Source organism: Buteo buteo, chromosome 2 (assembly GCF_964188355.1).
Source record: "Buteo buteo chromosome 2, bButBut1.hap1.1, whole genome shotgun sequence".
In the NCBI taxonomy this organism is placed as follows: Eukaryota; Metazoa; Chordata; class Aves; order Accipitriformes; family Accipitridae; genus Buteo; species Buteo buteo.
This window is the reverse complement of record NC_134172.1, coordinates 68,904,476-68,928,626: the sequence shown is the minus strand read 5'-3', so window position 1 is coordinate 68,928,626 and position 24,151 is coordinate 68,904,476. Positions and strand designations below refer to the sequence as shown.

Genomic DNA, 24,151 nt, shown 5'->3' with positions numbered 1-24,151 from the left:
TACTGGACACATTAGGTGGCTTGTAGGAATGGTCTGTTCAAGACTAAATTAAAGCCACCTAACATTTTTGTGTTCCTTACCCATTGAAGTGGTGGCCAAGGTCTGACGTCCAACAAATTGTGCAGGGCCCATGCTCCCCAGGAAGTCACTAAACTGCCCAGCAGATGCCAGATGGACTCCACTGAAATTCAAGCTGCAAAAGAAATTGATTTTGGCAAATGATTAATTTGCATTTTAAAGCAACCCAGCAACTAAAGAACCAGATTTAATGTATCTTTGAAATGAATGACATCTACAGAAGCCTTCTTGTCTCGCAAAACTCGCTGATTTCTGGCCAGTTTAGTTACATGGAATCCATTTAAAATCCCTTTCCTTGTACAAAAAAAAACCCCAAAACAAAACAGTAATGGTTGCAGTCACCAGTTAGTTAACACTTGTTTAACTATAACTAATTGTCTGTAAGGAAACTCTCTGCCATATATCAGGCTCATATGCAGCCTGTCACTCTTCCAGGTAGCATTATAATCTAAGCAGCTTCCTAGCACAGCTTATAGGATCTCTCTTGGTAGCTGTCCCTTCCCAGTCCCCATTTCTGAGGAAATACTGCATCTAGAGCAGCAGATGAAAGTGAGATGAGGGGTGCTAGCATCAATCCCCTTGGGACTCAATTCCCTATTTGTTTATCACACACACACAGAGCAATGCATCTCCTTCTTGACTAAAGGGCCCCATTTCCTACCACGCAACACCAGAAACACCCATCACATCTACTGTGTGGTTTCCATACCTGCTTCCACAACCATCCTGAAGCAGTTACGAAGACAGCCTGGACATTGGTGCAAGGCTAAAGGGATAACACCCTCAAACACCAGCAATGCCTCTGCCGCAGTCACTGCAGCAAACCAAAAGCTGTCAGGGGGACAGAGCCCCCAAATCTATTCATCAAGCACCTGAGGCTGGTCTACTGCATGGCTGCAGGTGCTGGTCACTGCACATGGGTGAAGCAATGCAAAAGGGTCAAACCCTGTGGTGCACTGGTACAAACCAAGATTTACCCAGTTGTACCCTGATTTACACAGCTGTTTCACAGGTTGTGGGAAAACTTGCTGCAAGTGGTAAGGAGGAAGCTTGAGGGCACCATTTGACACCTACGTTTGTCCTGCAGGCATCTGCCAAACCACGACACAGCTGCTGAAACACAGACCAGGAGCTCTGTACCGGGGTACCCACGCTACTGCACCGGGTTTTGCACTCTGCCTCGCAGGGAAGCTGCTGCATGCCGAAGTCAGCCACAATTATGAACCTCCTGCACGTTTCCAAATGTCCTTGGAGGGGGACAATCACCCATGTAATGATACAGCTCCCCGCTGCCCCAAATTTGTTTCTTAGAAAGGATGCTGTGACGAGGCCGCATGTTTGGTACAAGTGAAGCCAGAGAGGAACCTTGCCTGTGGAGCAGGCTGGGGACCGCAGGCTCTCATGCAGACCGAGTCAGCCACAACGATTCATTGATTCCCCCCCTGCAAGTCAGTCACATTTAAAAGACATTAGGAAAAAAAATATTTTTTAAACCCCATTCACCCAGAAGAGTGTTAATTTCAGGTTGGGATTTCAGCTCTCATTAGCTATTTTCAGACCTGGTCTCAGCCCCATGGGAATATTTATTTATTCAGATGAGGAATGAGGAAGCCAGCACACATACCTCAGCATTTCACTATGCATGGGACTGAAGAGGATGTCACTAGCACATGTCCTCATGACAGGTTCATGGGGTGGCTCAGCTCACTGTGACAGGGGCACCGAATTAAATAGCCAGACTTTTCCACAGAGCACTGCACCTCCCCTCTACGCTGACCTTGCTCTTTGAGAAACCTGGTTATCGCTGCTATACAGGGAGCTGCTGAGCCATCGGCATGGAAAAACCTGCCCTTGAGCTCTTTAAAAATGTCACCTTTGTGAAAAGGGATGAGGGTGTCCCAGCATCCTGGAAGACAGGTTTGGGAGGGGCTCTGCACAGGGTGGATTTTCCCCAGTTTGGTGTTTTTTCATCCTGCATCCACTGTTTGCACAAACACTCTTGGTGATATTTTGAGATGCAACAGAAACAGTGTGATTTATAATTTGCATTAATTGCGGAGAAGGCTTAAGACTTTTCTGGGTTTTCAGTATCACCGACTCCACAGAGGCACAAGGCGCATCCCCAGTGCCACCGTCCACCCTGGGGGCAAAGGCAGTGCAGGGCCGCACTCTGCTCCCTGTGGGTACGCAACTCCTGCCCCATCACCCAGCTGGTGTCTGCCAGCCCCGATGGGGCAGCCCTCTGCAGGGAGCAGTGCCCCGAGCACAGGACCAGGGCAGAGATGCTGGATTTAGTAGCCAGGCTCCTGAAGACAGACTGTGCACAGAGAGAGACATCCCCAGGGCTGGTAAATCTGCAGGGACAGGGACATGTGATGGGGAAAGCAGGGGAAGGGGGAGCCCGGAGCCAGGCACGCTTTATCAGGCTCATGATTTGCCCATACAAGGAGGGAAGAAGTGAGTCCTGGTGCACACAAGGACCAGCGAGACTCCTTGAGCCTGCTGGCTCAGGGATTTTGAGCTGCCCACAGAGTGTCAAAAAAAGGATGAAAACTAGTGCTTAGAGAACCCAAAATAGTTCAAGTAAAAGGAGACCTGACAGAGAAAGACATAAGATTGAGCAGGAGATGAATGGACCATCAGCCAAAAGGTAAATGTTTTCTTTATTCTCCTGAACTTATGGAAGATAGATGGACCAAGCTTGGGTCTTAGTCCTACCCTGGGGAGTACATGACCTGAACGAGCACATAAATAACAAGCTAGCAAGACAACTCACACCCATTCAGGGAAATGTTCTCTACCATGCTCAAAACAGATGCTTTGGCTCATTAACAAGATGCTAAGGACCAGGATAGTGGAGGGGAAGCCCAGGACTGAGCGAAGCCTAGTGGTCTGAGAGCCCACAACACATCCAGAACCAGGTCTCAGAGCGATCCCTTTCCAAGGTGAAGTCCGGTCATGTTACTGCAGTGGAGACACAAAGCTGGGAGAAGATCACTCACAGAAACTCCACTCTCTGCAAGGCAGCAAAGAGAGACCCTTCTGGCTCCTGAACACTCAAAATGATTCACAAAACCTGCCACAGAAGACCATTTCCCCTTACCTGCTGGGGAAAGAACATCATTGAAGGCTGATGTCAAATATTTGTCTGCTCTTGATGTGTGTGTGAAGAGAAACCACCCATGCTCTTGCACACCAGCTCACCCCTCCTTTGGGCAACACTGCTCCCAAAGGCTCTGCCCAGAAGCTGGGGCAGCTAAGGAGCAAATAAAAGCACCTGCTAACAGAGCAGCTGATGCTGCAGCCTACCTCAATGATATTCCAACGCGAAGCAAAATAGCAGGAAAGCATGAAGAACAGTGTTGAAAAGCACAAGAACAAGAGCTGTTGGGCTAAAGGTGAACCAATAGTAACTGGAAGTGTTTACAGCAAAGCAAACATTGCTGTTATCGCCACACAGGTTCAGAAGTCAGAGGGCTTGGGATGACCTCAAAATGATGAACGCTTCTCAGTGCAAATTACAGCAAGAGGGCAGGACATTGCTGCAGGGACACCAGGGCTGTGCTGCAAGCATGGACCGTAGCAAGGAAAGCAGTCGAGCCACTGCTTGAATGAAGGTGCTGCTGCTTTGTAGCACTGGGGCTGATCTCGAGAGGAACAGCAAAAGCCTGCTTAAAAACACGGGCCAAGGTCAAGACTCCGGCAGTTTGGATAACAGCCTCAGTTAATAGGTTTACTAGCACTATATGAAACTCAGTATTAGGTTAGACAGTTAATGTTCCCTGTTGTGTTATATTTGACCGGGAAGTAAAGATGTAGAGAATTAATTCTTTAATAGATTATGCCATTAGCTGGTAGGACTGGCTGCTACATTGCACAGAGGCTGACCTTTTGCAGTGCTGCTTTATTAGACATTAGAAGCAGCAGCTCTAAACCAGGCTCCTTGGCTTTGACCAATTCCTGGACATATATTTGGGTATTGCCAATAACCCTGGAATGGAAACAATTTCTGTCTGGAAAAATCATAAGCTACCTCCAAGAAAGCAATTGCTTCTCCCTTGAGAGAAGAGGGAAGGGGAAAATAAAACTGCAGAAATTTAGTATGAATGCGAATTAAAAACAGCAGGAACCATTTAGCTGCATCGGCTAAATTTAGGATGCCCAAATCCAGCTCAGTGAGCTCTGTCTGCCAAGTGCTCAGAGAGTAGCTGGGATGCTGAGGTGAGGGGGCCATGTACAGTGTGGTTCTGAGACCGGTGGGACAGACCCTCCCCATTCACTCACTTGCTTTTCCTGCAGCTGAAGCAGGGAGGAAAAGAGCTCCAGGGACCACCGTGATTTCTTTCAGGTTCCTAAACACAGCCCTAGTGCTCCCAAGAGCTCTCCTCTGCCACTGTGCTGCCTGCTGCATGCTCAGCAGACTTCTCCTGCCCGACCTCTGAAGAAACAGAGCCATTTCTCACCTGCCCTTGGTTCAGCAACCAGCTCTTCAGCTGAACCACCACATGCTGGATGTACTGGCAGGGAGACACGCTCCCAAAGGCATCCACCACAGGTTACAGCAGCAGCTCCACCTTGGGTGAGAGCCAGCAGATGGGTTTCACATGCACTGGAGCAACCCTGGAAAGTCCTTCCCCTCCCATCACCAAGCAAGCCTCTCCCTTAAGGGGAGAAATTTCTACAACCTGGTTATCACCAACACAAGATGTCTTTTTTTTATTGCAATCTAAAAAGAAGTGCTAAAAATAGCAGGAGGAATAAAGAGGGAGCATTTTGCAGCTGACTTGCAAATAGCAACTGTCATAACCAGCAGGGCCCTGGGGACCGGGGCTGCGGCAAGACCATCTTGTGCTGACAAACAGCCACACAGAGAAGATTAACAGGTGACACTTGTCAGCCTTTTGTCTAAAGGGCACATATCCTCCACTGAGGGAGGGCAGCGCAGCCGTTTGAACAAGAAAGAGAAATTAATTATCTCTTCTCTGGCCCTCTGCTTTCACTAATCATGATTCATGGGCTCTGCTTTGCCACAGCTGAATGAGAATGATTTTAATGAAGTTAAAGATTGTGGGTTTTGCTGTGGAATTGGTTTGAAGTTGAACATGGCTCTGTTATTGACCTGAAGGCACAGAGAGAGCACACGGAGGTAACGCCTCTGGGGTGTCAATGACAAATGAAGGACATTTTGCTGGAGGACCCACAGAACATGGCCCTCAGCTGTAGGTAAGGAGGCAGACCAGGGGCAGCAGCAGGACAACACTCTGGAGACTACTGATCCTGGGGTCTCTGAGCCCGGCAACAAGAAGTAACATCAGCAGAAACCTACAAGAACATTAATATTGTTTGTACAGGTACCGGCTCCACCCCAAGGCTCAGCACAGGCTGCAAAACCCATTTCAAACAACGGATAAAATAGCCATTTCTAAGCCCAAGCTGTCCCTGGCACAGCAGCCAGCTAGCATAGATGCCTCCACGCCGCGCTGAAGGCATCGCAGCATGGACACACCTCGGGACAGCAGGGGACAACTGCTCTTGTTGCAGTGGTCTGGACACCCGCGAGAGGGAGACAAGACCACGCAGACACCAGCCTGCGAGGCTACAGCTGGCAGGCAGAGCCCTGAGCCCAGCCTGGCAGCTCCAGGCAGCTGCAAGCAATGCCCGTACGCAATCCCCATGCAGAACATGTACCTAATTACCACTCCCGACTTTATGAAAAAGGTTGACTGCATAAACAATTTATTTCTTTTTGTGACACATTTATATGCAGAATAAAACTGTGTGTTCACTCAATCTTAGGAACCATGTGCTCAAACTGGGGCTGAGATTGCCTCGATGTTCTTTTAAACACGACATTCATAATCCTGATTATTTAGGAAATCTGTGCAGCAGTCTCTGAAGACTGTGCTCCTGCATTACACACTGTAGGTCAGGGCATATGAAATCTGTCCTGTGTAGTGTAATTTAAGAGTGGCTTAAAGGCTCTTTGCCAGCTGCTCACTTCTGTGCTCTTTCAAGGTAGCAGCATTTCCTGACCTACCCATTGCAAAGATGTATGCCCTTCCTCTCCACATGCAAAGCATCATGCAGTTGGTTCCTTTAAAGCAAGGCTGCTGCTTTTCATATATATATTCAGATGGAGAACTAGCTTTCCAAAGTTTTCTTGTAAACTGATGAGGATTTGAATGCCTAGATAGACAATGCTGACTTCAATACAAAATGGTATAAAGAAAATTTGGAGCACCTGTACTGATCCCTCTCATACCACATATGTGGCTCTGCTCAGCCTCTTCTGCACCCCCACCCGTTGTTTGCTGCACATTAGCATGCAAGGCATGTAACAGCACAGACACATTTAGGGAAATGTATCATTAATTTCTTTTCCTGTCCATGCGGAGTTTGTCTGACCTCCTTTCTAAATCTATTTTTAAATTGCTTCTGGGACTCTCTATGCCAGGTATACCATTAGGCTGCTGCAAGCATCTGCAGAATCAGCTTGTCAAAACCTTGCAAAACTCACAGGAAATATGGTAAGAGGGCATCTCCACAGGTCACCCAGTCCACACCCAGGTCCCAAGGCCAGAGCAGCTTTATTTACATCATTCGTGACAGCTGCTCGTCTAACCAGTTCTTAAAATCCCTCCCTAGAGAATTTATTCCTGTGCTTTGCTTTACTTTTTCCTTCCAAATCTTCTTCCAGTCCTTCCTCTTTGCACATCAGTCCTCAACATCATTTCTGAGTTATCAGTTCGAAGCACAGCCCAGCCTATTTCCTTTCTTTTGCCCCCATACAGTACTTTTTACTTCTATCTTTGAAGACTCGGACTGGTCTCGATTGTACCAACTTGTAATGGCCACACACTGGCTGCTATGCCTGCGCAGAAGAAATGCAGAGCAAGGTATTTATCTCCTGCTCCCTTCACAGGCTGGGCACAACACCTTTTTGTCAAGGAGCTCTGGCAAGAGAAGGGGTATTCTGAGAAGATTGTGTCCTCCCCCTTGGACCAAATCCCCATTACTGCCTCTCTATTACACTTGCACATCTTGACTTCTGCAGAGCTGAGCTGCACTGCTCCAGCTGCTGTGGGTTCAACCAGGTGGGGTAGTGGTGAAGCCAGACAGCTTCAACACAGCCACCCCTGGCACACCCAGAGAACAGCTATTTTCAGAAGATAACATTTTTTGTCTTATGCTTTTCATGGATTTAGTCACACTATCCACACAACCGCCTATCTGCCATCAACTCAAGCCTCTAGAAGTGATACACTCTTAAAAGAGGCGTTCCATGGTGTCTAGCATGTATATGAGATGTGTTTGGGCCCAGGTTCAGAAATCATTGTTCTGTTCCCATAAGTATTTTCTAAAAGACTCTTTTTTGTCCTCTTAGGGCACAAAGTTGCAATTAATAAGCAAGTTGCCTAAAACACAACTATGCAACTGAATGGTTTGACTTGCACAGCTGAACTAACAGATTTGCTATACATCTACATCTAACACATAGCTAAGTTCTCCAGCTCTGTCTTTAAAAACCAGGGACAGCAATGCGTACTTTCTTCATCCAGAAAAAAGGAGAAGGGAGGAAGTCTTCTCTGAGACTGATAACATATTTGACAGTTATTTTATTTGAGCATTAAAAAAGCCCATCAGAACTCCAATTTCAGGGAGCAGGACTGTACTGTATAACAATCACACTCATCCATATTGTATGTTAAGGTCTTTTAAATAGCATCTTACACACAGAAGCCAAGTGGGTTTCTATCAGCTAAGGAGGAAGGCAGAACTGGTTAAATTAACATCCACTGCCCCCATCTTTAAAATATTTATGGTGCACATGAGGAATTATTAATGCAATACGCATCTGACTACATTGTCAAAGCATTGGGCACACAGCCCCTTACCCTGTCAAAGTCAATGTGAGTGCTGCAGGAGCCTGGCTGCAAAGGTTTTCTATGAGCATCTATCCCTGCAGGACCCAAACCTGACCTAACCCCAACAACCTCATGGATCTCCTCTGCCAGGCAACATCCCTGTCTCTGCCTCTCAACAAGCTCCGCTTCTCTCCTGGCCACTCCACTTCCTGTAACATTTTTAGCACCGTGACGTGCTGTCTTCTGTGCTGTAACACACTGTACTCCGCTCACGTATCCAGTTCCTTCTGCTGTATGAATTCTGCCACCTAAATGGTGCTATAAAAACTATGCAATGGATTATGTACAAAGACCTCCCCCATTCCCTTCCCCACCTTACCAGGCCAGCTACATTTTTAGCAATCACCAGTCATCTCAGACGCATTGAATAAAAGATAGCTACCTGCCTTCAGAAAGCAATTTTGCGTGTTCCCAAGAGGTTGCTGAAGGCAGGATTCACTCTATTTACTGCTGTAACTACAACTCTCAAGGTCACATCCTTTCCAAGCCATGCTGGTCGAGCTTAACAACACAAAAGGATGTTGCTGAACAGGCTGACTAATTTCTTGGCATATTACAGAAACAATCTCCAACCCTTTCCTGGTTTCCATCTCAAAGGGCCTTGATTTCTTATAGCCCAAACTGTATTAACAACACATTTCATTACATTTTTTTAAAAGGACTTGGATAAAAGGAGAGCCCTAAAGACACTTCGCTATAAAAGAGTCTAGAAGTCCCCTGGCTTTGGATACCAAAAAAGGGACATTCAGTGAATAGCTATGACACAAATCTCCTGAATGGTGTGTTAAGGAATCATTTGGTAATTCTCAAATAACGATGGATAATTTTTGGTGAAGGAAAGTGAATTTTCAGATGGCCATGTGGTCACAAGCCAGGCCAGTATTTTCTCCAGCTGCCTTTTAGTTATTGCTCCGTACTGAAGCAGAATAGGGCAGGTAGTTCTCCTAGCTTAAGTCCCAGCACTGGTTCACATCAGCCCTGTACACACAGATGGGAGAACTGATACAAGCCGTAGCCTGCAGAAACAATGTGAGACAGAACAAAACCAAGAGGCGTGAGGTGCCCGTGCCGGCAGCACACGTGCTGGGCTGTGTTCTGCCTCCAGCCTTCGTGACAACAGGGGCTTCAGGCAGGGCTCAGGCTGGTGCTGCCCTCACGATGGGAAAAGAGAGATGATATAGTTAACAACAAGATGCTTCCTTGCTGGACAGGCAGACTCAGATAATACAAGAACAATCCTATAAGTCTTTGCTAGTCATCACCTGCTGTGCTTTTCTAACGTAAAAGTCACCTTAGCTCTCTGTAACTTAATCATCTCAGCAGTAGCCAGCAAGAACAAAAAAACTGACAAGTACCACTTACTAGGGACTATGGCAGCCAGCAGTCTTTTTTTCCAGGTCCATTTTTGTCTTTCTGCTCCATTTTCAGAAAGAAAAGTGGCTGGCAGGAATAAGTTACACACAAGTCCAGAATCTATTGCTTTCTGAATGTTGTACATGGTCTTGTGCAGCTGCAGCAAAACCCAGCCAAAACAAGATGTAGGTCGTGCAAGAGCCAGGATGAAGCTGGAGATCTGTGTGGAATCTCAGGGGTTTATTTATTTAAGAGTTATTCCTATATTCAGAATTTTATCCTTGCAGGAGTCTTGGTGTCCCAAGACTATTTGGTAGGCACTTGCTACAGTGGGTAACTGTCCTCTCATGCAGATTTTTAAGTACATACATAGAAAAAAATACTCACTGCTGTAGGGATTTGTAACCAGTGCTAAGATTGGTCTGGATGAATTATGAATGGAAACATCTGTGTGTGCAAAAGCACAACCAACTTGTCAGCAGCAGACCTGTCCTGTGATGACAGGAGGAAGACAACAAGGTCAGAGAGCACATCACTTCCATAGCTTTTCTGAAGGCAGACTGTAGCCACAAAGATCCCTCAAACAAGGAAACAAAAACGTAGCAGCACTACTTAAGACCAAAAAGAGCACGACCCCAAGGTGAAAGATCATTCTGTAATAACAGGTAAGTCCTAGAAAGTTTAAAAAAAAAAAAACAACAGTTCAAGAGCCAGTCTGTCGTGAAGAACAACTCCGAAGACATAGCGAGGGCTTGACAGATGGTGTCCCTGGTCCTCCCTGCAGCACACAACCAAGCCTGGCTACAGCACGAGGCTTGGCACCTTCACAAGGCGGTGAGAGCATGAGTGAGTGAAACCTAGAAGCGTGAATGACTGACAACACCTTTGTTTAGAATAAATATCACCTTTCCCTTCTATAAACTCTCACATTGAGTTTTATTATATTAATTTCCTACACTAGTGCACAACCTCTGTGAAGTATAAAAGCTGGGTAACATGGTTGGAGGACTTTTTGTACAGCAAAAAATTAAATGAAGCAGTGTGTTGGCATTGTCAGCACTTACTGGCATGTTGCATGAGCTTAAATTCCAGGAGATGCATCTTTTAGACCAGCTAATCTTCAGTATACTTGACCTTCAGGTAAAACCCTAAAGGGAATATTTTGTTGAAGGAGGACCTAGCATATCTGAGGAGAAGTATATCCCTATATAACAAGCCTCTCCATAAAAAAACAACTGGATTTCATGCACTCTGGTATTCACAAGAAAAGCAGCACCGCTCAAAATCACACACTACAGAAAATTTTTCAACTGCAATACTTCACACTGGCACAGAGCAGCTGCAGCTAGCTGCAGCCAGCTCACCGCAACAAACATGAAAGCAGTCAATAAGCATCGCTTTTTAAAAGCATGTTTGTATGACTGAGAGCAGGTATTTAGGCCTTCTGCAGCAAAGTTTCACCAAATCTTTGATCATTTCAGTGTTCCACCTTTGGAAGTTGTCCTTTTAGGCCTTAAATTGAAAAAGATTATAAAAACATACAGGAGTTGAGAAACAAGCCCTCTTGGATGATGAGGTTTTGAATCCATTTTCTTCCCTGTGCAAACACACTGAAGAGATGTATGGGTGGAAGAACTAGGGCAACCTCGTCTTGCTGAAAACTGGGGTTTTGACAGTCGCTGGTGAAAGCTGTCTCTGACCTAGGAGTATCTGCATCAGTCAGAAACCCAGCATTAAAAAGAAAATAAACTTGCCACAGCTAACACAGTCATATGAATCTTCATTTTGCCTCCCTGGGAACACAACTACAGTGAATGAGAGAGGTCAAGAGAAATCTGATTTAGGAGAATACATTTTCTGTCCCTCAAAGCTACTCCCCAAACAATTCCTTTGCTGCAGGAAAAGAAAGCAAAGAAACTCCCCTCCCACCATGTTTCAAGAGAATAGAACCCTCTTTGTACTCTCAGCCCTGTTTGCTTATCACTTGTAGCTCAGACAGAGAGCTGCAATTCCCACCAGCTTTCCAAAAGAGATCAATTATCCCACCTAGGAACAAAGCGTCCAGGAACCACTTCATCATACTTTTCAGAGAAGTAAGAGGAGAAACTGTCCCATCCCCAGCAGAGGGGCTGGCAAGGATGTTCTGGCAGTATTTGAGGCCGGAATACCAAATGTTAGACTTGTTCTAATAAAGACATTTGGATTGCAAGACAGGATTTTTTTTTCTTTCTTTGTTGAGCTGATAGCTACATGCCGCCTGCCTTCTGGGTAAAACCGCACTTGTACGGGTACAATATTTTGTTGGCAGAAATATTCTCTCTCCAGGAAAGCCCAATCAAAGCAGCCAGCATATGCAATCATAGGACACAGACATTTCAGAGAATTATACCCCTTCCCAGGAGGGTAAGCTATGTAAATAGAAAAAGGGAAGAATTCTACTCTGCTTGAAAGCAGATTCTTGCCCTGCATTGCCAAGGGACTGAACTTAATCACTAATCCTCTGCATCTCGTAGCAGAGGCAGAACTACAAGCCATAGGACTGTGCTGGTGTAGCAGGAATATTTCCCTGGAGACAGCAGCTCACAGAAGAGGTAAGGTACATCACAGCTTTGGAGTGACAAGATTGCTATCACAGCCTGTGCCTCATTACTATTTCCAACCTTCAGCACAGATCTATGATGCCTTTCCAGGATTAGCCTACTTCTAAAGCTAAAGAAAGTCTCTCTTAATTTACAGTCTGTTACTTATTTAACACCAGAATCACATTAATTGAGAGCGTCTTTGGACTATCTCAGCATTTTAGCAGTACAGCATACTTGGAATATCACATAGGACTAGAGAGAGTGTACAGAGAGATGCCCAGTGTGGTACTTGTCTTAAACAGAGCACGTTTTAGGTATACAAACATTTTGGCCTCATACCTAGATGCACAGAATCTGATGGTATATATTGCCTCCTTTTTTTAAATACTGGGGGTTTTTCTGCCTCCAAAGATTCCCATGAACAGTCACTTTAATGAAATTATTATGATCTCCATACATGGCTTCAAATAATGGAAACACAAAAAAAGACAGAATTGGAGACAAGTCAGCCCCCAAAGTTCTGGCCTAAGGATCCCCTGCTTTGCATTCTGGTATAAAGCCTAAATGCAACAAAGTGTGTTATAACTTTTCTCAGTGTCAAAAACAGTTTCTAAAATACATTCTTTTAGGACACTGTAACTCAGATGAAACAAAAGAATGTTTGTTACCAAAAGTATACATAGGCTTCTAAATATGTATTTTGATATCAGAATGATTATTTTGCTACGTGCATACTTTTCATCACCTTGCCACTCCCCCCGCCCCCCCGAAACCAAAAGGTGATTTTGAAACAGGGGAGATGGACAACTGTTGTGCAACATTCAAGACTACTGGCTTATAATTTATTACCAGTGAAATGAGCCTCTGCTAGTCACCCTGAATTATTATTCTAAAGGCAAAGCGGTTAAAAATAATGGGTATCTGCTCCAGCTCAGAATAACAAGGACACTAAAAAAAGTGTATAAACAGCTGAAGCATGTCCCAGCTATGCAGGCAGAGACATCCTCTGTACTCCAATTGAATGGGCAGTACACTCGCAGCATAGGCAAGTCAAACAAACTCATCTATCATGCTGGAAGAAAATTAATAAGAAGAACAAAGAATCCCACAAGTGATTACCCAGCTCCCATTCAATGACTTACTTTCCCTCTGATCCATAGCTGTTCATGCTGTCCTCAATGGACTCATGGCTGGCTTGACGGACAGTCCGGCTGGGCATTTCGACAGCCAGCCCAGTTTCTGTGCTCCTTTGGATGGCTCCTTTGAGTCTCCGACCATCTCCATCTACAAACAAAAAGGGAGAAAAGGCAGTCAGCTATTGTTCCCAGAGCCTTTCCAATGACAGACTCAAGGAGAAGCAGAGAAGGTCTTTCAGAAGATCAGCCTGACACCTGGCAGCCAGGCAGTACTTTGCTCTCACGCAGCATTTTGTTACTCAGCCCTGCTTCATCAGCAGCTCCCGGTCACCTTTGGAACAAACTCAGTGCTCCAGCAAGCCAGGGCCCAGCAGATACTCAAAACATACATACCACCCTACCTACTACTCTACCATTTGTACCAATTAATTATGCATCAAGCACAGGTGCATGCAGACACACAAGCTGTCTATACATGGAGCTACACAGTTTGAGAACATAGCAGCAGTAACCATGGGCAGAGCTGAGGTGTACAGCCTGACCATGCCTCAAAACATTTCCTAAATCCCATGTTGCTGCCTCAGATTGTGCAGAGCAGCAAAGAGCCACAGCTCTTGATAAACACCAAGTGAGTAGAGGGGAGGAAAAGGCCAGGCAGCACCAGAGGTGCTGCAAAGGCAGAAGCCCTCCCAGACACACCATAGGGGAATAGTTGCGCATGGCCAAAACGTTCCCTGGTGGCACCTGGAATGGCACCAGCAGCGGAAAACCCCAGAGAGGACTATTCCCCTTTGTACACTCCCTCAGCCAGAGCACAAAGGGAATTAAGTAGGTTCTGGTTCCTCCTGGGTGCAGTCTTCAGAGGCTCAGCCCTCTGAAATTAACAGCTGCTATTTTCATCCTCCATCTCTAGCAGTCTGTTTCTCAGAACAAACCATGTTATGTAATGAATACCAATACTATTAATTGCTTTAGCTGGTGTTAGGAAGCTCCAGTTTTCATCCCACATACAACACTCATCCTGAAACACATCTGCTACAAGTTTTCTGAACAAAGCAGAATTATCTAAATCCTTTAAAGATGCCTACCCATTAGTCTGGATTCAGGTAACAAACCTCTGACCCACAGTGCTTTCAGAAACCCATCAGCTTTTTGAGTACCACCCCTGGAGAAGAAATGACCCAGCAACTGAGTCTAGAGAACTCAGGATCCCCAAATATTAAACAAGTCTTTCCCAACTACTTTGGAAATATGAGGATATCTGTAAGAACCTGTCTAAAATACGCACGATGTTGTTATTTGCGTAGCAAGCTGCTTGACCTAAAATGCTTTTCTTTAGATCTTGGTGTGAACAGGCACTTAAAAAAAAAAAAAAGACATTAGAAATGCTTCCTATCCTACTTCTCAAATTACACCTACATTGAAATGTAAAGACAAAAATTCTCCCATAAACACAGCTATAAAGTCTCTTTTCCTCTGGTAGCATGAGGTTTCCAGCTGGGCAAACATGTTGGCCCCAGGGCTCTGTACCAGCTGCTGTCCCCACATATGGTGCAGTATGTGTATGCACATCCCTATGGGCTAAGAGGATATAATATGCATGTTCCGGGTTAACATTAACTACTGTTTGTATTGTTTGTGTGCCTACAGCAATGTATGAAGCACATTGTATCAACCACAAAGTTACACAAACATAAAACATATTTTTAATGTGCTTTCAAAATCCAAACCTTCAGGCAAGAATAACAATATAGGCATCAATAAAAGCAAATACTTGTGAAACGGCCTCACTTACTTCCCCAACCACTGCAGAACAGTTCCCTTTGATGCACCTTCTACAAGCCTTGCACGGCTTGCTGGATCCTTTGATGGGGTTTGTAGGTTCCTTTCAGAGAGCATCCCACAGCCTTGTGGGCAGACTTGATGGTCCATTTAATTTGTCTCACATTCACCTCCACAAACAGTCTTTTAGTCATCTACATCCATCAATGCCCATCCCTCCTTCACATATGCACTCTCAAAACACGCATCCTTCTGCGCCTTTTAGGTTAGTCCTTACAAGAACCTTGGTAGACAACCACAGTCAAGGCTGCAAATGACATAAAATGTAGAAAACAAAAATGCTGCCCAACTATGCAACATCTATTAAAAAAAAAAAAAATCTCTTATTTCCCCAGTCTAATGAGACATGCCTGGAGACGTTCATACTTAGAAGACTATGCATCCACATCTGGCAACAAACGAGAGGCTTGGGACAGAGCAAGGCTTTAGAGCAACCCAAAGTGCTTCCTGCTTTCTATTAGGCATCTCCTAATTCAAAGCTAATGACATAAAGCAGAAGGGCCCGAAGACAAGGAAGGGCAGCACCATGGAAGATGGGCAGTACCAGAGCCCTGTACCAGAGACAATTCAGCTGGCACCGGACAAGTTCAGCTGTAACACCACACACTCAGCTTTGCACTGCTGGCTACGAGTAGGTGGTTTTCTAGTATCCTGGTTGCTTTTATGGCTATGACACATGGATACTCCTATTTACAAAAAAAAAAATATATATATAACAGAGAAACTCTGGAAAACAAGAAGACAGGAATAGATTATAAGAATCCTTCATTCCTCTCTCCTCTTCCAGACAGAAATGCACAGTGACTGCTGCATCTCACAAACCATCTCCCATCATTCTAGAGAAAGATTTCTCCAGCCTTTTTCCCCTCCAGCCTCTTTTTTCCAGAAGTTTCCCTTGAACAGAAGGGGAGTAACCTGTTTTGCCAAAAAGGCAAGCTCCCAAACCACTGCAGTCAGAGTCAAGACTGAAACAGGATAAGAGATGAGCATAAGCACCAGAGATGCCATCAGAAATGGTATATAGGTTCCTAAACCACCCACATAAACCCCTTAGTCAAACTTTACCTGTAGTCAGCACGTAACAAAAAAACAGTTTTCTAACCCCCTCAGCTGGGAGACAAGGGCAGAACAGGAGTAGCACACCTGGAAAGAGTCAGCACAAAAAGGAAATAAATATGGACAAGAGCTGCACTGCTTGTCTGTGGACTGAAAACATTTCACAAGCAATAGTCACCTACTAGCAACCTTCTCTGGTCAGTGTGGAGCATCACATAGGGGCTGTGCCTCCTCCCTTACCTGAAATCTTGTGCTTCAACATCTTTGCAAATCATGAAGGTAATGATATGCATCTATGTGGGTGTTGCCTGGCAAAACCATTTGTCTTAATTTAATTGTTAGCAGTATCTGGAACAAGTAAGAGTAGTATCGACATTTTCTACAGCATCACCAGATTTATTCCCTGCACCTTTTCCAATTAAGCAGTAAATGACAAAGGTTAAGCAGACAGTCAAGCCTGCAGTGCAACATGCAGCTGAAGAGTGGACTCTGCTTCAGAATGACCTTGGGAAGAAGAAATTTTTTGCTCAAATAGCCAGGATGAAGATACACAGCATTGCACAGACGCCAAGAATCAGAAGGGACTAGCAGACACTTTGCCAAGTTTTGTGTTGACAGGCACTTAGATTTTGCTCTGTTCAGCCAAACAATTTACGTTTGGCTAAAGAGTATCTTCTAAAAAGCTATCCACTCTGGATTTGAAGATATCGAGATATGAAGAATCTGCCATTTGCCTGTGCAGTTTATTTTACTACCTGACATTTAGAGATGTGACTTAAGTTTGCCTGGTTTCAGCTTTCACCCGTCAGTTTTTTTAACGCCCTTCTCCACTGCGAGGGCTGTTTTGTGTTCTTGCTATAAAGACTTTTCTGCAGCGTAATCAAGTCATCTCTCAATCTTTCTTGACAAGTTAAACAGACTGAGCTCTTTATGTTTCCTGCATTTTTATTCCTGCCCTTGAATCTTTTTAATGACCTCCCCAGATTTTAAATGCCCTTTTGAGAACAAGCACGGCAGAACTGGAGACTACATTTTAGTGCAAAAACAAGTACAGAGGTAAAACTCATCTTGTACTCTCATCTTCACTGCTTCTACTTGCATTTCCCAAGGCCACAGTAAGCTGTTGGTATAGCATCACACCTCACCTGGATGCTGTGCAGTCCCTACCTGTCCTGCTGGTACGACCTTGTAGAACATTAAAAATACGTAAGAAAACACATTTTATTTGAAGACAGCGAGCAAAAAGTCCAGACAGTTCTATACAACTCTCCCACCCTCAATACTATTTACTTCTATCCTTCTCATGTGCATGTTGCCTGTGAATTTAGTGAGGTTTAAACTTATGCTTGCTCCAAATCAAATGAAAATGCTGAATAGCACCAGGCCTTCAAAAGAGCCTCCTGCCTTTGAGGCTTTTCCTTGACAACTGCTTTTTGAAATATGAAGTTTTTAATCTATTTATCACTATCACATTTTTTAGGGTCATGTTGTTCTAGGACAAAACTCTTACATACTTATCACATTTACCCAGATACTGTTTCTGCTAAAACTCGGAGAAAAAAAAAAGTCAGACAAGACCCATTTTCCCTAAATCCTTCTTGACTGGTATTAATTATATTCCATCATTTTGTTCTTTATTGTTCTTTATTAATTGGATCCCATCATCATGTTTCCCCTAAGTCTGTCTGTGAGTGATAGCAGACCAACTAACCAAAAGTTCCCCCCAGACAACCCAGTAATGGACAAAGAGGAGTAAGGTGACCATGCAGGTGCCCTGCATAGCACAGAGCATCCTTTGGAGAGTTCCCTTCCTTAAATATTTGCAGCTGTCAACCACGTCAAGAGGCAGCTCTCCTCAAGGATGATGCCACTCCTGTGGCAGAACTGACTGCCACCAAGAATTGTATTTGCCTTAAACCACAGGGCTGGGAAAAATAAGAACAGCATCATCCCCTTCTCTCCCCCAAGGAAAGAATCACCATTTCTTACGTCCTCTTCTATGTCAGTCTAATGCACTACTCTTCAAAGCCCTTCCTCTCTGCTACTGACAAGTGTCTCTGTGCTCAGAGGCCATCAAGTCTTGAAAAAAATCTATGCCAGTTCTGCAATAGCTCATCACAAGATCACAATTATATAATTATTACTCCTACACAGAATTACTCTACAATAGATGTTTATTGAGTAGATGTTTCCGAGGGACAGAGTGTGCCCGTTTCACTGTTATCCTTATGCTGCCTCCTCTGTTGTCGCTTCCTTTCCCCCACCCAGGTACTTGGTACCTTCCTTCTCTTTTCCTTTTCTTTTTCAGTTTTCTCCTCCACATTCACTCAGTTTGCTGGATGCTACCCAACACAAAAAGAAAACCAGCATGATGCATGTGCTATGGGCCCTTCCATACTTTGGAATTAATTGATATTGATTTAATCCTGAGATTAGGAATTGACTGATTTTCAACTCGATCAGCTTTGCTCCTAAATTAACCAACTGCTTCCAAGCACACAACATGTTGGTACCCAAAGCACATGGCCAGACATCACCAACACAGGCTACCCAATACACACCAAGGCTCCAGCAATACAGCCTGGTTAGCTTTTTTCCTTCCCAAACTTCATCTTGGGATGCAAGGTGGAAAGGAAGCAAATCAGCTGGATGCTTGCTTTCAGGTTGCACTTGTTCCTACTGCAAAGCTCTGGAGAAAATAACATTTTGTATTTTCGTGTTTTCCAGGAAAGACTAGTCCAAGCCTGAGCAAAGAGACTCATTTCTATTGCTTTTCTTACCCAAGCCAAGCAGCATGCATTGATTTGCATCCATACATGCTGCAGGGTATTGACATGTGCACGCTCTACTCTCTGGCTTCACACCTGGGTTCCTCAGCAAGTGAATTAGCTGCTTTGCTCCAAAATGAGGCCCAAGTACAAACCAGCACTTATGAAGCATAGAAAATTGACAACCCCAGCGGGGAAACAAAGAAAAAGCCATCTGACAGAGTCAATGCACTCTTCAGAGCATGTTGCAGATCATGTAGAAGCAGAGATGAACCGAGATGAGAAGGATGAACGTCTGTGACAGCAGAGTGCGTCTGCAGTCAGCATCCGGGGGTACCAGGGGCACATGGCCGGGTGCGACAGGACCCAATTGCCTGCAAAGAGATATGCCCTGAGCTATGCAGCAGTTTACGCCAAATCTGCCTGCTCTATCCTTGGCTCAAACGTGGTATTGTAAGCCCTTTCATTTCCCACAGCCACAAACTTCACTCTTAAGGTCAAAAACAAAGAGTTGATTCTTGCTTTCTTCTCCATGAAGATCTGCTCCAGAGAAAAGATGCTGCATGTCAGTTTGGAGCTGAAAATGAAGAAGGGAAAACACTAAGCACCCATCTGCATATTATCACCTGCTGAGATTAGGGAGAAGGTCCCCAGGTCTGACAACTGGTATTCAGCGTTTCTGTGGGCAAAAGCAGCACTGGGAGTCTCTGCTCAGCACCCTGCGGGACTGCTGAAGTGCTGACCATTTTACCTACTTCTTATTTTCAAATACTCTGAGAAAAGAGCAAATGTGTTAGCTTCTCTGCTTCAAACTTTGTCACCGCATTGTTGTTTCTAATGGGTTTAAAAATAAAAGATTGCTTTCTGTTTAGTCAGATGCTGAATCCCTACAGACATGTGCTAAGATTCATGTGCCATGAATCAATTCTGAGATGAATAAAAGAATTCCGTTGTTCGGCTTCAAAGGGAAAAAAGAAGTCTTCTCACAGCCTTGCATGAATATCCAACACCTGCAACAGCCTGGCACATGCTGAGCAGAGCGGCTGTTGGGGTGGGCAGCACAGGCCCTTTTACATCAGTAGCTGTGTTCGGAGCAAGCCATGCCGCTCTCCTACAGGGATGCTACTGCTGAGGGGAAAAAAAAAATATATATATATAAATACTGGATTGTCACTTCAGAACGCAGTTTAACAAGATGAACTCAATCTCATCATGCCTGGCAAGCTCTGACATCCTGCCAAATATTCTCTACATTGACATCCTAATGGAGTGTGAATTATGAACACCTAAAGAAAGGCAGTTTGTACCGTGCTCCAGAACATGCCAGACTATCATCACAGCCTGAATAATCCACCAGAAATGACAGAAAATGGCTGGGGATAAGCAGGGGCACTAATCAGGCTGTTTGCTCTGTTCCCCTTGTCCTAGTTTCAGACACTAATAAAAATCACACCCTTTCTTCCCAAATTAAGCAGAAAATCTTCTATGGGATGGAAAAAAAAATATTTCAACATGTTAATTCTTAATCTGTGCAGATTAAGTACATCCACAGTGTTGGGAAAGGTCAGTCAACTCTTCTTGTGAGAGCAAGAAAACAGTAAAATTAGCAACTATTTGTATTGCTGTGACAGCTACAGACCCCAGATAAATGCAGAGTGCGGCCAGGACACCCTACCTGCACAGGCAGCCTATTAAGATGCCAGCAAGACACCTCCCCCGAACTCCCACCCGTAGCATAGTCACCAACACATCCCACTGCTCCTGGGCCACTATGGCATTTTAGCACAAAAAAGCTTTCTCTCATCCTAGCATTCAACCCTGCCTTTCCTCACCCACACCAACAGGCAGCAGTCAAACCCATGCCCAGATGCATGCACATCAAAACAACTTCCCCCGAACCCATGATTTTTTTCTTTTTTCTTCCTCCTCACCATTAAAAGAGGACCAAAAATCATTCACAGGGTTATTAATTAGGCACCTGGCAGCAGTCTCAGAATCTGTCTCCCATTCTTTACCCACTGAGCTTGAGATGCACAACAGAAAACTTCCTCTGGCCTGCAGAACGGCGACTCACTACACAGCTGCGCATGGCACGGGAGGTCTGTGAGTCTTCATAGAGCATCAGCCCTATTTTTCAAGACTAACAGTGGCTTAATTTAGCCAGGACAAAGCTAACCTTCTTCCTCTTCCTTCCTATAAATGCTAAAAACAGAACACGGATCTGATGTTCCCCTGCATAGTCTGTCCTTCCCTCCTGCCACCCCAAGGAGACAACCCTGGGAGAAGAGCATTTCGCCCTTTATACCTCTCCCACTCCACCAGTGTGGGCAGGGGAAGCACCAAAACCCACGCATCAGTTTTTAGGCTTGCCTGTAGTTCCTAACAACCCCACAACCCAGCTCAGGCCCCAGACTCTCAGCTACTTCAAAGCAGCAAGCATTTTCTCCTCCAAGCTGGTCTGAGCTGCAGTTTGTTTTAAATCCAGCTACATCTGTATTTAAGCAGGTCTCCACCACCAGTAAGATGTTATCACCTCTTGTAGGTTGGGTGGAGCACTGGTATAGCATTGATTTTGCTTCCTATCTTCGTGAGATCCATTTTCATATTTTAAACTAGGAAAGTGTGATATATTTTCTCTGCTCCTTTTGAGGTTAAAAAACAAATAGTTCCCATGATACTATTTTTAATTTTGACCTTTTTGATAATTGATTTATATATAAAAAAATTAAAATGGCCAAAATTTTCACTTAAAAATGACTAAAGAAAAAGTTCTGCAACTAACATGTAGCCAGGAAAATTACTTTGAGATTTTTTCCTTCACCGACAAAAGAAGACTAACAAACCAAAAGGTAAACATATGTATTCCACTGTCAATGACTTTTAAACCTGTTTTTTGACTACCATAAAAAAACACATTCAGCTTTTCACCATAAAAAAGGTACAGTACCATAGTACTAACAAAACTACTAGTTTCTTTCAGAGTATTTAATGGGAACTACTTTGCAGCTAGATCCAACTCTTCAGAATTCTTTCCATGTCTCTATTTTGTTTGCAGCAGCAGGATCCAAACAGCTTCACTGACGGCTGCTTCTGCATTTTTATTTTTATAAGAAAATGGAACATGCTGCCCCCTTCTCTTCCCCCAATCTGCCATGCTTTGCAGGAGATTCTGATTAAATGAAATGTCCATATGCATACAGAAAATTCACTGATGTAACACTTCTTCAGCAGCCTAGCAATGAAACCTGATCCCTGCCCCATCTGCAGGCCCAGGTCTCTAGGGACAGACAAGCACTGGACTGCTGATGCTGCACCAATCGTCCCTGGAAGGGCTGCATGTCTGGGACAGCCACGTCCCAGGCCTTTCTCCATCTTCTGCTTCTTTTGTGCTTCGGCAAAGGCTGATGACTTAAAAAAAAATCTCACCATGATATTTATAATGCAATAAACCACACATACACACACACATCCTGACTGCACAGCAATAAGGGGATCCGATCTTTCCACTTTGTGGATTTTGCGGTTTAAGCCTCACTAAGAGTTTAACTCCCCCTCTTTGACATTTGCCCATGTGGGAAGCCCCGAGGGTCTGCTATCAGGGGTCTGCTGAGTATATGCCAAGTCAAGGAAAGTTTAGCTGATGGGCTCAGAGAACATGTACACTTGGCACAGCCACAGGTGATTAATAACAATAAATAACTGATTTTATTTAAACTACTACATTGTAATATTTATTTCCTAGAAAGCTGGGGGAAATGTCAGACATGGTACCAACAGCCAGCAGTGCTTTAAGACAAAACGTTCTCAGTTCGAAACTCTTCAAACTTTGCTAACTATGAAGATCTGTGCATCACAAAAACATGAAAAGCTGAAAGGTGGGTGGCTAGTTTGTCTGCCAGGTTCATTCCAGGGCCTTCTTATTGTTATTTCACAAGGAGGACCAGAGGTGGAGCCTATGTGTGTCCCTGTGGCTGGAAGTCCTCCAGCTGACCAACATAAGTTATGAAGGTCAGGTCAGGATCTCCACTTAATTACAAGTGAGTTGAACCAGAGCACTCTGTCCTAATTCTGTCGTCCATCTCGCACTATTAATAACTCTGAGGATGTTGCTTAAGTCCAGGACCTGAAATATGAATGAGCCTGAGCTGCAGAAAACCTCTCAATTTAGAAAAGGATCACAAAAATGAGGCGACTTCATAAAAATAAAGCAGCTAGAAAGCGTCACTGTAAGAGAAGGATGGCATGAGATGAAAGAGCTGCCCTGCCTACGCTTCACTAAGCCAGGAAGATTTGCAGGAGATTGTTCTGCCCTTCCTGAGCCCACTGAACCTGCCTGCTTGCTAACTGTACCTCCTGGAAGGGCCCAGTGTCCTGCTCTTCACTCAGTAACTCTTGGGAAGAAAGCAGCTGGCAAAATAACTTAAGCAGCCTGTTTGCAAGCTGTGTTTTCCCGTTGCAGAAGAGGACTCTGGTCATGAACCTCCTGAAGCCACTGAAACATCTCAGAGCAGCTGACACACCTTTCCATCCAGGGGATTTATAATGCTCAGCTCCAGGGTTTTGCTTTCGCTCAGAATGTTACTTTTAAGCCGAGATTATATATCAGACCTTTTCTTCTGGGGGCACTAGATTGGGTCTTTCTCTCTACCCAGAGCCAAGTTTTCACAGCATTTGTAGAGTCTGCATATCTTCCACTTCTCTACCAAATTTGGCTGAAACTGGAAAGTATGTGCTACATAGGAATGATGGAGAGAGGCGACAGGGTGAGGACAGGGCTCTGGCTTAAGTATTGAAGAAATAATTGCCTCCCTCAAATTCACAGCTAAGGCAGGTAAAGTTCACTTTTGGTACAGACAAAATTCAGGGGGAAAGAGCTCACAAGGCCACATTTATTTAACAAGATTTTTCCCTTTTCTTCTGTCCCATTGATGCTTTTTTAAGAGCAAGCAGCTTTGTCAAGACCACGTGTGTGTGAACACAAAGAGCGAGCAACGGTCTTGGCACAGTGAATGAGTCATGCAACCTTTTGTTCATTTGTTATAAACACAATTAAAAACACAGCCACATTTCTTTAACAGGCATGAAGCCACAGAATCCTGGAGTCATTCATAAACTAGAATCATGGTGCAGAATAGTGCTTAGAATAGCATTTGATTTGTGTTTAGCTTGGGTTGTAATTACTTCATATTTTCCTTAAGGAAATGAATGATCAAATTCACAAGGAGTTGACTTTAATTATACACACTGCTTAATAACTTGCGTCCATTTGGAAGCAATTATTTGATCCACTGTGGAAACAGAGAGGGGGAGATGATGGTCTGCTTCCCAGAGAAGTCAAACAATTTCAAGCATTCAGCTTCTAATTCCAGGCAATTTCACCAGATGATACAACTATCTGTGTCAGGCTTCAC

General features: G+C 44.4%; 1 protein-coding gene across 1 annotated transcript in view; it reads right to left on the bottom strand.

The window, feature by feature from the left end:
• Positions 1–24,151, bottom strand: part of RIMS4 (regulating synaptic membrane exocytosis 4) — a 61,455-nt gene that overhangs the window by 11,272 nt on the left and 26,032 nt on the right. The window contains exons 2-3 of the mRNA XM_075018421.1: positions 13,081–13,222; positions 81–193 (exon numbers count right to left, since the gene is read on the bottom strand). Of these exons, the coding sequence (XP_074874522.1) occupies positions 81–193; positions 13,081–13,222 (255 nt within the window). The remainder of the gene's footprint in view (positions 1–80; positions 194–13,080; positions 13,223–24,151) is intronic.